Consider the following 14,690-nt stretch of genomic DNA (forward strand, 5'->3'; position numbering starts at 1 on the left):
ATCGGAGTTCATGCTGGTGCCCATGTGCTCCTGAGCATCACTGCATCTGTAATATGCAAAGGTAACCCCTGAAGTTTGTTGAATACATAAAACAAGATCTGTAGAAAGCCTGATCTGCCTCATACACTTCAATAAATGGTTATTTGAAAGACTCAGGGGCCATACTTTAAAACTTAACATTGTTAACAAATATGTCACTAAAGGAAGTGTGGTAGGCACTAACACTCTACTGTGAAGATCAACATCTTATATTGAAGATAGCTGGTAATGAGTTTGAAGGGTACCAAGGATCTGTCCTTGGAAAGGTGATGCAGCAGCTCATCCTACAGAGCATCTCTAGGCACATCAAAGAAAAGAAGGTGATCAGGAGTAGTCAGCATGGATTCACCGAGGGGAAGTCATGTTTGACCAACATGATAGTCTTCTACAATGGAATGACTGGCTGGTGGGATGATGGGAAAGCCATGGATGTTGTCTACCTTGACTTCAGCAAGGCTTTTGACACCATCTCCCATAATATCCTCATAGGAAAACTCCGGAAATATAGATTGGAAGGGTGGATGGTGAGGTGGATTGAGAACTGGTTGGATGGCAGACCCAGAGGGCTAAATGGGGCCAAGTCCAGTTGGAGGCCTGTGGCCAGTGGTGTCCCCCAGGGGATCAGTACTGGGCCCAGTGCTGTTCAACCTGTTCATCAATGACTTGGACAAGGGCACTGAGGTCACCCTGGGCAAGTCTGCGGACAATACCAAGCTGGGTGGAATGGCTGACACTCCGGAGGTCCCTTCCAACCTCAACCATTCTGTGTGATTCGATTAAAACTGACTCAACATCTGATCTCTCCCTTTCAGGGAGGGCTCAACACCAGAAGAAAAGGAGGATACGGAGCCTCAGCCACAATGCCAAGACACCTGGCACAGCTAACAGGTGGGATTCAATTGTGCTGGAGAGAATCAAGATTAAGGGATTCCTGTGGGCATTTACAACTGGGTCTTAATTGCTATGCCATCTGTCCCGTGTGGTTGGTGCTTATCTTGTAGATGGTCTGGATGAAGAGGATTAATATCATCCTTCTCCCTTAGTCTAACCCTCCTAGTGACTGAACACTGTCATGAATGCCAAAATACTCAACATAGTGCACAGCACTCACACAACCTCTGCTCTCCTCTCCTTCCCCCCATCACTTACTCAGGGTACTTTTTATATGGCATTATCTTAAACTGATGCCACTAAGAAAAGTACCTCCATTTCTCTGTTTGATCTTGCTACACAGTGTTCTTTTAGCTAATTTTCCAGCAGATCCATCACACCCCATGAGCAGTATACCTGGAATGTGACTCAGATTCAGGAGAGCAGAAAGGAGTTTTCAGTTGCTCTGATACTGGTGGATACGGCAAACACTGGCCTGCAGCACCCAAGTAGCTTGAGGTGACTTTGTAGAAGGTATGTTTGTAGGCACAAGGATATATAGGATGTGTATATAGGTTGCCCCAATAAGTATACTAGCATTTTCTTCCCGTGTAGTATACATGAGAGACAGAGTTGTAAGCCAGTGAAGTAAGTATTGCGTTTGAGAATAGCGTGCTGCTATTACGCTTTGAAAATGCAGTATCATTTGTCATGTGAATAAAGTTTGAAATGTAGAACTATCAAGAAATACAATAGGGCTTGAACAATATGGTACCTGTCATTGTGCATAACTGAATACAACAACCTCCTGTTGTACTGCCGTGGAAAAGGATTGTGCTTTATGAAATATATAAGGCCACAAAGCAACTCTCCTGGGTGCATCCAAGTATTCTCATGGGCTTAGGGGCTAGTGCTCATGCAGACAGCTGTGCTTTAGTGGCACTAACAATTTACCGTTTTCATTGAGAAGCTACTTACTAATTCAGCAGAAGAAGGCTGTATAGTGACCCTCTACTTCCGTAGGCAAAAAGTCTTGTGGAAGAAGGCAGGCCCAGATAAATCACTGAACAGTATGCCAAAGCCAGAAGAAAGATTAATTTGACATTCTTAGATGCAGGCCACAGATACTAAGAACAGTACTATTAGCAGCCTCTTCTAGACAGGGCAAGACGTATCAGAGGAATAGGAAAATTTGCTTCATGGAGCGATCTGGTTGCCTGGTCTCTGCTATTCTGTTCTGCAGAGACTTTGGTTAGCATGAGCGCTGTCCCCAGCACCTGGCCAGCATCGCTCACAGTCTTCCTTCACAGCCTGAGTGATTCTTCCCAACACACACAATTGTACCCTACAGCACAGGCACAGCTGACATCTGTTCCCAAGCTTAGTCTGTCATGTAACAAAAACTGACAAAGTAACCCAAAATGATAGTGTCATAGAGAATATGTAGTGTTTTTGTAGTAGTGGCTGATTTACAACCACTGCCCTTGAACTTGATAATGGTACCAAGAAAGTGCATTCATTAATAGCTTGGAAAGAAATGTGTAACATGCTAGCTTGCTATTAGCATGCAATGCTGTCATTAACAGAACAGCAAGACAAACTCTAGAGAAGCTGTGAAATGTAACACGACTGATTCTTATAAACCATGTATAACAAAACTAACCTCATTAAGCTGAATATGAAGAAGTGAAAGCAAGCTGAAGATATATTATTGTTCAGTTCTAAACATCACCACCTATAAATGGGGTTTGTTAGCTCCAATTTGGATTGCCTCCCAAGGCGACTGCAATGAAACTACCTGTGGCTTACTGCAAAGCTCTTACTGAAGCAGCATTATTTTCATGTTAAGAACAAAAACTGAAAGCAGCAAACAGCCAAGGCAGGTTTCCACCGCACCACCTTGTCAGTGGGGCTGCACGCTCCTTTGGCAGGCACACAGAAGGCTGTTCAGATGTGATAAACATGACCCAGTTTCCACCGAAGTCAAGGGGAGACCTTCTGGTGCCTGAAGCTGTGTATCAGTTCAGGCACAGGGCTCCCCACCCCAGACCTCATAATAAGGACACCAGTCAGAGTTCATTATAGAAGTGTTTTTTTTTTTTTGTAACATGGAGCGCTGTCTACAAAGAACTGAAATTAGACCATCAGACCCTTCCATGTATAGATCCCAGACCAGCAAATTCTGGCCATGAAGAGTGAATTCATCACCAAGTGATTCCTGAGTCTCCTTCTCAAATTGCGTCGTAAGCCCTATGTAGGCTTATGCACACACACACACAAAATAAAAATAAAAAAGACAAAACAACCTAATCTGGGGAAGGTCTGAGTACTTGGTAACTCTGCTTACTCCCTCAAATCCAGATAAAATAAATAATAAAATAAAAAATCTAGATAATATAATTTGATATTAAAGATCCTGTGTTTTATTTTCTAAAACAAGAACTTAAGTGTTCAGACACCTACATGGAGTAGTGTTTACTCCCCCTCAAAAATCAAAAGCATCTGATACAAATCTTATTTTCTACTGCTGACACAACCTTCCAATGTTCAATGTTCAATGTCCTATTGAGGGACTATATGATTCTAAGGAGATCATCTTATAGATTTTTTTTTTATTTAGTTTGAAAGGAAATGTTTCACATCATCTCTTGCAGACTCAAATGCATACGATGCATATTTCAGCAATGAAAACTAAGACTAATGCCAGTGGCTATGGACTGTGTAGCTGTCTGAAGCTTCCAACCCTAACGCTTCTAGACTGCATGACTTGCAATGGTAACTGCTAGGTGTTTCTGAAGTGATACACAGACCGTGCTGGTAAAAGAGAAGGTAGAAGATTCAAGGTAGGTAGTGACATGTAGGGAATTGCTGCTTTCTTCAAAGGCTTCCTCCTCGAGCATTTCTGATTAGCAGAGATAGTTGTTGAATTCTTACTTTGCGCAAACATCTTAACTCCAGAGAAGAAGAATAAGAGATAATTCCCTTACAAGAAATCTCTGAGAGTTTAATTCCAATCTGGCAAACGCAAATGCAATTCCACTGATTTCAATGGAGTTACAGATGGCCCACTTAATGTACAACAGGGTTGATTTGGCCTTTCTCCCATACTGTAGTATTGCTTTGCCTAGAAACCTTTGCTTTCAAAGTAATTAACCATGTGTCAACAGCCTGCAACACTGAACTGCAATTATATAAATGAACAGGAGACAGATGTATATTTTAAAACTTATCCCAGTAGCAGACTTCTAAGAGCAAGTACTGATATATATATATTTTCCTATTTAGTATCAGTATCTAATGTCAGTATTACAGACAAGGAATTGTGTATCTGCAAAACAACAGCAAGAGCAAAAATTTTGGGGTGCATTTCACCCTCATACAGTTCCCTAAAAGCATTATGGGGATCACACTTAAGGACAGTGAGAGTCCCAGGAAGAACTTGTTCTGTCAAGTAAGCATTCTCAGCACTAGACCACATGGACATGAGCTCCCTTGCTAAAAGCACAGTAAGAAAGAGAGACACAAGAAAATTGCTTACTGTTTCGAGGCTTCTCCTCATCCATGCCTTCATCTTCATTTTCTGGGTCAATATCTTCTGCTTGTGTTATCCAGTCTAAGTATCCCTTCAAATCCTCCTCTAGCTGTTGTTTTTCCCGCAGTTTCTGGAAATCACCACGAGCCTTGGCCTTCTCTCTTTCTTTGGAAAACTCCCTAGCAAGAGGGAGGGAGGGACAGGGTATGGGTGGAAAGAGAGGAAGAGATTGAAAAACAATGCGTTAGATGGATTTCCACTAGAAAGACTCCTCTTCCTGCGTAGCACCATCAACTTTCTCTATTCTTTCAAAGTCACACACATATGGAGCATTCTTGCTAGATATACAGGTAAAACAGCTGGAGTGTCCACATTCTTACTAGCACTTAAAGATAAGCATCCTTTTCAATGCTATCATTCTCAACATTTGGTTGGTAATTCAAACAAAACTCATATATAACAATTATGCAGAATACCATTTGCTTCCTAATATCCTTTACAACTTGATTACCTCTAACTACTATCTGCAAATATCTATATACGTAATTTATTTAATTCAAAAATGAATCGTTTGACAACAATCAGACATCTGGAGAGTGAGACAGTGGCTCTAATTTCAGCCAGTTCTCAATCGGCCCTTATGATTACAGGTGTAACCACAAGTAAATTGGGTTAATTACAAGTGTAATTAATGGTACCCACAATTCTGTACACATTTAATTACAGGTAAATTCATCCACAGTACTGGATAGTATATTTTTAAATTCAGACTTCAATATTTTACTGCAGATTTTCAATGTTCAGGTCTGTTATCTCAACTTAAAAAATATTTTTCAAATATAAAGTTGGGGAGATAAATATGAGCAATATTAAATCCTATCAGAAAGTGAACTTGGTGGCTTGATGAAAAACCTTTATTGGGAATACAAGTTTAAACAGAAAGTGTAGGAACAAGAATTTTATGCTGCTTAGTTATGATTCAAGATGCCTAATTTGTCTCCTTTTGGAGGATGTAGGCTGTATCTTCTGTCAGAGACTCATATGGAGGATTACTTTTCTCTATAAATGCTGAGCTGCCTCCACTTAGAGACTCTCCTGTGGTTCTGTACCAGGTTTTAATGTTGGTATTTTAAGAAGTGTGCTTAATGATTGTGAAAAGTTCTGCATCAAGAGCACTTAAGCATTAAGACCTGCATCTACTGAAGCCAATTGCTACACAAGGCATGTACAGCATATGATATGGCCTAGTGTGTCTAGAAATGAGAGGTAAGCTCATTCTCTGCATTATAACATCCATTCCCTGGCTGGTGCCGATTAGGAATGAGTGGTGTTTCCAACCCTCCCACTGAGTTTTGCTTTACACTTGCTCGTGCAAAAGATGGCAGGAAATCCTCCAGTACTTGGACAAGAATAATAATGCTAAGACTATAAAAACATTGCCCAAAAATGTGAATGTGAGCTGCACAAGTATCTTCAAGCAACCTAGATGAAATTACGGAGGGTGAAGTATTTCCCTCTTGTTTAAGCCAAAATACACAGAAAAATTTCCACTGACTTGATACGCTTTGGAGCAGGCTTTCTATAAGCAGGGCACAACAGCAGCACTGCAGCAGAAGGAAAGGATGCCTAGCTCTTCATTTCAAGCCCCAATATGTGACAGAGGATGCCTTGTAATCCTAACCTCTACCACATGGCTATAGTTGCAAGTTTGTCCCAGAAAACTGTGATAACTAAAGTGGAAATGAAGCAGCGAATCACTGGCTTCTCGAGCATGAACAAACTTGGCCACAAGAAAGAAACAGCTATTGCAAACACGGCAAGAATGAAAAATCATTTCTTTTTCTTGCTGGGAACCATTTGTTGTTTAAAATACATGTAAACAACAATCATAAAAAAATGAAACAAAAGTTTTTGAAAAATCCAATTTAAATGTTCTGTTTCAAAAACATCTTTCCTCTAGGAAATGTCTTAGCCAAATTGATGCATTAACTCAAAAAAAATCTTTGAATAAGGCTATGTACTATTAATACTATTTGATAAATTAAACAAGAAACCAGTAAGAAACAGGTAGGGTTTTAAAATGGTCTGGGCCCTCGATCCCAAGTGAAAACTATTTATATTTACATGGGTATTACTGGAAGGGGAAACTTGAAACACCGAAGTGTGAAAAACAGCCTGGCATGGCCCAGCTCACAGAAAGTGAAATTCCTACTGTGCCCCAAAGTGGATGATTACATTAGATTCATTTAAGCTGAATATCTACTTCTTCTCAAGCCCCACTTACTGTTTCGCTCAAAGAGGACTGGATGGACAGGAGAACTGACAAAAATAATGTGAGTTTTTTTTGCACCGTGTATTTATACACTGATCATCTGCACAAGAGTGAATTTGCTACCAACTTTCTAATGGCACAGTGGAAAATACTGTGATTCCTCAGTGTAAAAGATACCCATTTGCATGTCTCTTTCCTTGTACAATGTACGGTATCCCACATCTCAGATGACTCTCCAAAGAAGACAACTTCTTTAAATAGTCTTAATTTCTACGTTCTAACATTATACCACTTAAAACAGTGGCTCAGGAAGTTGCTAATGCAATTCAAAGCACTTCCAAGGTGAAATGCCAGACTGTACCTAGGTGAATGTAGTTTGCAACCACGAATTACTACCAGTGAGCAGTCATTTACTATCCCGTGTGAAATGAGTTGGTGACCTCCATGCAGTTCCTATTGCAGGCAGAGGTGCACGTTGCTTCTGCCACCAGCACAGTTGCCAATAAACACTCATTGTTTGCAGTTTCAGCAGGGAGGCCAAGGACCAAATAAGTTTCCTGATGGAATTGTCATCTTGAGTCTGGAGGTGGCCTTCTCAAAGAGACATTGCACTGTCATGTCAGGTAAGGATGGCAGAGGCTTGCAGAGCCACCAAGCTGTCTGTCTCTACACTGGGCTGGAAAACATCAGTTCAAGAAACTGTGAATTGGGTTGTTTTTATAAGAATACAGCTTGCTTCATTTTTCCCTCTCTTCTCCCAGAAAACTCTAAGATACATCTGCCAATGTGAACAATACTATAAAAGCAGAATATTCTGGAGAGAGGCTTTCTTAGTGAAGTTAGGGTAGGTCAAGATTGTAGATCTATAAAGACAGTTCTGTATCCTGTGTAGATCCAGAAGAAAACGTCTCTTGCCCATCGTGGCGATGGAATATGGATAATTCTTGGCTGTATCTCATTTCTCTAGGATTACTCTCATTTTAAGAAGTGATAGGAGTTTTTGCTTAAGGACTGATGCAGGGCTTTTAACCTCATGCATTCTGACAGCTATAGCAAGGAATGGGATGGGCTGGAAGAGGGAATAGAAGATTGGGGAAGAGTCCAGAAGGGTCAAAAATTCTGCCCTGGCTGTTCCCAGGAGGAGCTACAGTCATAGCTAGTCCCTCATTCACTCTGATCTCTTCCTTGCCAGAAGAAATGTCAGAAGCAGTCAAATGGGTTTTCCAGCATAGCAAAAAGATATGACTGTTCTCTTGCCCTCCATTTGCCCTCGGAAACCACTTGCTTGGCCTATGTCCTGGGATTTGGATTACTGCTAGGCAAGATATGTGAGCAATACTGCCATTAATTTCCTCACTAATTGAGCAAAACAGATAACACGCATACAAACATCTCTGATCTCTGGAGACCCCTCCAGGATGAAGACAATGGCTTCACACGCAGCAACAATGGTAAATCCTTTTGCTTGGTCTTAAAGACATCCACTGTGCAGCCCATTGACTGGATAGATCCTTTGGAATACTAAAATTATATGTTTGGCTCCGTTGAGATGCAAAGACTATAGCTCTACATATGAATATTCTTTCAGATTATTTATCTTAGCATGTGACTTAAATTCACCAAGATGACTATGAAATACTTAAGGGAAAACAAATTACAAGTGTGATATTTAGGCAGAGCAGAACTTGGCATTTAATTGTGCAAATGCAAAAAGTGTGGGTGTGATGAAAACATCTTGGTGAGTACAAATGATTACGCTTGTGTATTCAGAAGTGATTAAAATAACTACCCTTATCTATCATTGATGAAATCCTGCAAGACATGTTTGATGAAGTTTCTGAAATAAATACATAGGGAGTAATCAGAGATGTCCAGAATGGAGCTGTGAAGATGATGAGGAATACTGCTTTGGATCTACACAGAACAAATCAGTGGGTTAGCCACAGAGAACAAACTTATAGCAGAAGGAAGCCTGTAAGAAAAAGCTGAATCTGCAGACACTTTTCGACTCAGCAAAATTTAGAACTGCTTTAGAAAGTTAATTGTTTAAAACTGCTTACTTAGCCCAAATAAAATTTGGAACATTTCTCCCATCTTTTTTTTTTTTTTTTTTTTTTGATACAGATTCTGAAGTTTCTTTTTACTTTTCTTGAGTTGGGAAAAAAAAAAAGATGGAAGAAACAGTGCAGCTGTCATAATACTGTGAACACAGCCAGGAAGAGTGACTCACAGCTTAAACAAGGTGAACTGCATGTTTGATTTCAATCCTCTCTACCTACAATATCCATCTCTCACCACAGGCTCTAGCAAAGTCTAGCTGCAGTATCTCATAAGATGGAGGATCTCGGTCCCAAAACATTTTATTGAGTTGAAAAATGTGAGAGAGGGGAAATTCAAATTTCAGTTGGGTACCAACACAAATACAAGAGTTGGTAAGGTGAATTAACCCTGCTTCAGCATCTTAACAGCTGTGCTCATGGGCACTGTTCATCCAGTCAGGTACTGTATAATCTTTAACCAGTCTTTTTTGGTCCTTGATTGCGTCTCTGACATGACAAACTGCTTATTCACTTTTGACTGATCATCATCCTCTGCTACTCTTGATGTCCGTAACTGCTGGTTAGATTATCCATGTGAAGCAGAGAGAAGCCTTTCTTAAAATTGTATCTTAAGTATCACTCTCCAGATATCCAACACAGACTGTTGCCTGACACTTCATTCCAGGGATTTTTTTCTTTCTCCTTGTACACTTTGGACACCTTTCTCTATGCAGCAGCTCTCCGAACTGCATGCCTACTTCAATAGAGTTACAACGACAATATTAAACCTCCTGTAGATTCACTATTACCTGTCTCTTTGCAGAGGATGGTCAGTGGAGGATCTTCTCTGGTCCTACTAGTGTCCTTCCTATTCTATTGACCCAAGTACTGAGTGATATAATTTCTGTGAGGCATCAAGTCCTCTCTTATGATCAAAATACAGGAGGCTTCAGGTCTGCCTACCCGGCTAACAGATAAAGCCTTTGATCAAATTCATGTGGAGCTCGTTAGAGGAGGCAAGACATTAGGAACAAACCAAAAAAGGATGCATAAAAAAGTCCTCAAAGCATATTTATGCATCTATATAGAATGGCTTTAACCATCTATTCATGCTCTAATATGGAATTAGAAGCCTAATTCTAGGAGAACTTTAAAAAGAAAAATCTGGCAAGGAATGCTTGTTGGGTTGATTTTTCCAATTATCTCACTCCCCAAGGACAATGAAGTTTTGAATTACTGAGTGCAGTATCCATTGTTTTCAATCAAAGCTACCAAAGTGATGCCTTGCAGTGAGGGTTACACTGCAGAACGGAAGCACAGATAGACCTCTAGTTGTCCTAGGAATGTTTAAACATTAGAAGCAATTCTCCTGCTTCTGTATTCATCCTTAGGTCAGAGGGAAATGATCTTTTCTCCTTGCATCATGCCTAAGCTTGTAATCTGCACAACAGAGAAGATGTGCTTATTGAAGAAGAAACATGTCCAAGACTCTCTCTAGAGAAAATAGTCTCCCATCAGACTGTGCTTTAGAGATATTAAGCAGTGTGGAAACTTCTCATGTGAGAAGACATAATTTGGCAGGAATCTCATTGTGCAAACGTGGAGGGATTTGCCTGATGTGCTCTATTTATTCCTTCAGTCCTCTTGACTCTGCTAGAGATTTTACAATAATTCCCTTCTGCAGTGAATGGTATGGGCTTTATAGTGTTGTGCTCTTCCCACAGAGCATAGGTAGAGATTTTAGGTGGAGTAATGCGTTAAAGGCAAGGAGTTGTCTTGCATTCCTTTGGTTTACTCAAAAGGCTCCTTCCATGCCATCTGGAATGCTGTAGTTTGCCATCTGCACAGCAATAAGCCAGGCATTCTATTAAAGGTTCCTGAGATAACCCCACCACTGCCCACTGCTTTGGCAACCAGAGAGTAGGAATAGAAATACAAATTTTAAAAAATAAACAATAATAAAACATTTTCCTGGTACTGCTTACCCGCTAAGTACACCGAGAACCAAGTTAAGTACAAAAAATGACCCTATGATGATTAGTGTAACAAAATAGATCCAGGGCCAGTCCCTTCCTATGGCATCATTGACCTGGAAGAGTGGAATGATAATTAGTGAGACAAGCTCAGTTTCTGAGCACTGCAAGGCTCCAGCCAAAGAGATCCCAAGTCACCAGCAGTAAGGATTTCAACAGTCTTTTTTAAATGAAAGTTCAGGAAAGGTTGGCACTACCAATTTTGGATGCCCTCAGGTTGAATTTCTTTGCTAGAGAGTAACTTCTTCTGTTACCTGTATTTTCATTTGCCAAGTTTTAATATTTTGTAAAATTACTTTCAAGTTAATGTGAAAACTTTCTTGGATTTAGATTTTCAATCCCTCAGAAAGAATCCTGGTGACAGGGAAGAACCCTTATTATGGAGTCTTGCCCTGTAGCATTGGAAAAAGGACACCAAAACTGTTGGCTTACCCGCTCAACACACCAAGAACCAGATTTAGAACGAAAAAGGATCCAAAGATGACCAGACTGACAAAATACACCCATGGTAACTCATAGCCCATAGCGTCCTGCATCTGGAAAGACGAAGGAAAGTTAGAAGACAGAGAGAGAAAGCAGAAATGATCAGGCAAAGGAACAGATGGAAAGGTTTGTAAACAGAGCCTGTGGTTGGGTTTCACATAACCACAGCCAAGTGTTTCTGGGTGTTCTTGCTGATGTTCTCTCCTTTGATTGCATGGTTTTCTACCTGTTTCCTTGCAGGCAAAGATTAATGAAGGTTGGGATGCACCAAGGTGCCACCCAGGCATTTTTTTTGAATACTCACAGCTGCAGGTTATCATTTTATGGAGCTTACTTGCACGACTACAAAGGTCCATTTAGTGACTTTTAAACTTGTGTTCTAACCCGTTGCATGTATGCATGACTCTGCTGTCAGCATAAATATTGTTAATGCTTGCTCAGAATTGTTACAATGTGCTATTAACATTAATTTCCCATCTGCAAACACAGGTTCACATACCTCAGAGGGAAGTATGTAGTGGCATGTGGGCAAATACTGATATTTTCTTGGCAATGCTGTGGTAATTTTTAGTTTAAAACAGTCAGAGCAGTAGCTATATCCCTTAGAGGGAAGTCCTATCAAGACCCATCATGTTCTGACCTGGTCAAGTGTTTTCTCAAGCTTTCCCACAAACTAACTTTCTCTCCAGAGAGGAATCTGTCCTCCATGCCAAAACACAAACCCTACACAACTGAATACTCAAGAGAATTTCAGACTTTAAATTGAATGTGTTGAGCACAGGTTTGATTTTAACACTATTACAGGTAGTTATCTGCAAGTGAAGCAGGCACACCATCATTTGAGCACCAGAATGTGTATTATGCATAGAGCAGCTCTAGTGCATAATGATATTTTATGCATTCTAAAAGCATTTTGTCTTGAGGTCTCCTTTGAAGTTCAAAAATTTGGGAAGTTGCTGGGTGCCCTAATAGCATCTCATTCACATGACAGTGTCATAAATACAACAGCCCCCTTTTCTTTACATTTCAAAAACATTTATCTCCTGAATAGACATAATATCATTAAAGAAGCAGGCAGTGGTTAACATTTTCAGGGGCTCTAAAATGATTTATGAATTTAAATTTTCAATTTAAAAGTATCTAAAGGCATAAAGCAGTCTAAGTTACTTTGGTTTCAGTGCTTTTGAAAATTGTCTCCTCTGTTATTTTCTTCTTCTAGGAAAACGCTCTCTCCTTTGCAACCCAAGCATTCGTTGTGATCACAGGAGAAATATTCTTCCATACATGGGCACTGAGACACACTTCAGGGGAGGAGATCTAACTCAAGGCTTGTAACAATTCAGGAAAGGAATTTCAGACCTTCAGTAGAATAAGGCAGGAGAGTAACACTAATATAATCAGTTCTTTGTGGATAGAACATCATCCATTTTCCTCTAAAAGTACAGTCACTCAAGTCCTTGTTTGGCACCTGTCCATGGTCAGTGGGGCGATCCAGAAACTCTATCTCAGGGCTCCTTCAGCTGCAACTTAACTAGAGGAGATTCATTAAAGACTAAACTCAAAACCTGCCTCTGTGAAAACAGTTAATCAAATCCTTCCTCAGACGATTAATAAATTTTGTGACTAAAGTGACTGAACACCTCTCTTCAGAAACCCAGGAGCCCTCAAAACTTTCTCCAAGCATATCATTCAGTTTCCCTTCGAATACCTTTGTGGAACCTCTGTGATAATTAGCAAATGACACTAATTGTTCATTTTGTTTGCAACTGCATTTCATCCAACACAGCTAAAACAAAAATAACTGACTGGTTAAAGACTGATACTTCTGCAATGGCTTAAAGCGAACACAACAGCATGATACAAGGCAGAACAGCATGTTTATCTTAAGTCACAGAGGAGAAATTGGGCAGGCAAAGCATAACCACCCAAGCTGGAAACAGGTCAAGAAATGAGACTTAACAACCCCTCTCTTATATAAAGAATGCCACTATGTATATAAAGTGTTCTACACAATAGCTATAAATTACTTTGGAAAACTGCCATAAGAAAGCAACAGTGCAGGCACAATGATGACTTGACTTTCCTTTAATTATGACCGATTGTGATGAAAAACCCTCAATTGCACGGTACTTACCTACCAGCATTTCTTTCAATCATATGGGAAAGTGAGTATGTAGGGTGTTTTGGGGATCCTTGTACCCCATGCCAGAGTTTCTGGCACATAATTCAGGTGCTTGCCCCTTTGTACTATTAAGTCATGAGGAAATTTCCAGCCAGAAAGAAACTTCCATGGTGGCTCCATAAGCCACATAACCACAGAACAGACCACTGCAGCTAGGCCCAATGGCTGTAAATTGCATAAAGACTGTGCCAACCACCATCAGTACAAATTAGTCCTAAAAATAAACCTGCCTCCTGATAAAACAGACCACTGGGGCTTCTCCTCCTTAGTGCCCAATCATATAAGCAAGGAAGAAGCTCAGAGACAGGAACAATATTAACCTTTCAACAGCAGAGAAACTATGAGCATTTTGCAGAAAGCTGAATACTTCGTATCTGTCCTGGAATCTATCACAAAAAACTCCTCTGTATGTTGGATGATCTCTCCTCTCATTTACTTTAGGGGGAGCTGAGACAACTCCACTCTTTGTGAGACTGAGCAACAGATCATAGGTAGGTATGTATAGGTATGTATAGATATGTATTTAAGCAACATACCTAAGATTTCATCCTGCCAAATACCTGGAAATGCTTCCTCTAAAATGGAGGTATCCTGTAAGTCTGTAATAGCCTGTGCCCAACTGAACAACACTCCTATACCAGTAGCATTATGAATCTTGCATCCCCGCTTGATTCAAACTTCCTCCTGGAGATCTATCAGCAGTCTTTAACTCACATGTGAACTCTACATATATCTTGCTGACTGCAGCTGGAGGCTTTAATGCAAAGTTGTACCCCTTAAGTAACTTTGGTGGTACAGTAGAAGTTTTAATTAAGTTATCGAAGTGGAGAAGTGTCACAGCATCCCAGCAGGATCAGAACGAGATCTACCATCTACACACTGGGTAGACTGAGTTCTATCAATTACATGCTACTGTCTAAGTATTCAGAATTTGACCAACCTCAGGATTACTGGAATTGGATGAGGCTGAGCTACTGTACCTCTCAGGGAAGAAACCTGCTTAAGAGTCTCCTCAGTGATCAAAAGGATTCAGGGTGATGGGACTGGGACTAGAACCAAGTCGCCGCACTGTGCAAATGCCCGGTCATGCTGTGGCTTCTCCCAGTCGCTTGCACTGAAAGGAACAGGAGGGTCTTTTTCTTTCAAAAATAACTACATCTTTCCTCTAATATCAACTTTGTTTCAGCAAATTGATCAGTTCTGTGGCAATAGCAGGGTCCACCATTACACTACGTGCCAG

The 14,690-nt window shown here is 40.4% G+C and overlaps 1 protein-coding gene across 1 annotated transcript in view; it reads right to left on the reverse strand.

The window, feature by feature from the left end:
• Window positions 1-11,258, reverse strand: part of LOC112958329 (voltage-dependent L-type calcium channel subunit alpha-1C-like) — a 54,797-nt gene extending 43,539 nt beyond the window's left edge. Inside the window, exons 1-2 of the mRNA XM_026052150.1 lie at window positions 11,218-11,258; window positions 4,448-4,620 (exon numbers count right to left, since the gene is read on the reverse strand). Coding sequence (XP_025907935.1) covers window positions 4,448-4,472 — 25 coding nt within the window. The 5' untranslated portion in view covers window positions 4,473-4,620; window positions 11,218-11,258. The remainder of the gene's footprint in view (window positions 1-4,447; window positions 4,621-11,217) is intronic.
• Window positions 11,259-14,690: the final 3,432 nt, after the last annotated feature.

The sequence above is a fragment of the Nothoprocta perdicaria genome, unplaced genomic scaffold (genome assembly GCF_003342845.1).
Source record: "Nothoprocta perdicaria isolate Ctin4 unplaced genomic scaffold, notPer1 scaffold_84, whole genome shotgun sequence".
NCBI classification, from domain to species: domain Eukaryota; kingdom Metazoa; phylum Chordata; class Aves; order Tinamiformes; family Tinamidae; genus Nothoprocta; species Nothoprocta perdicaria.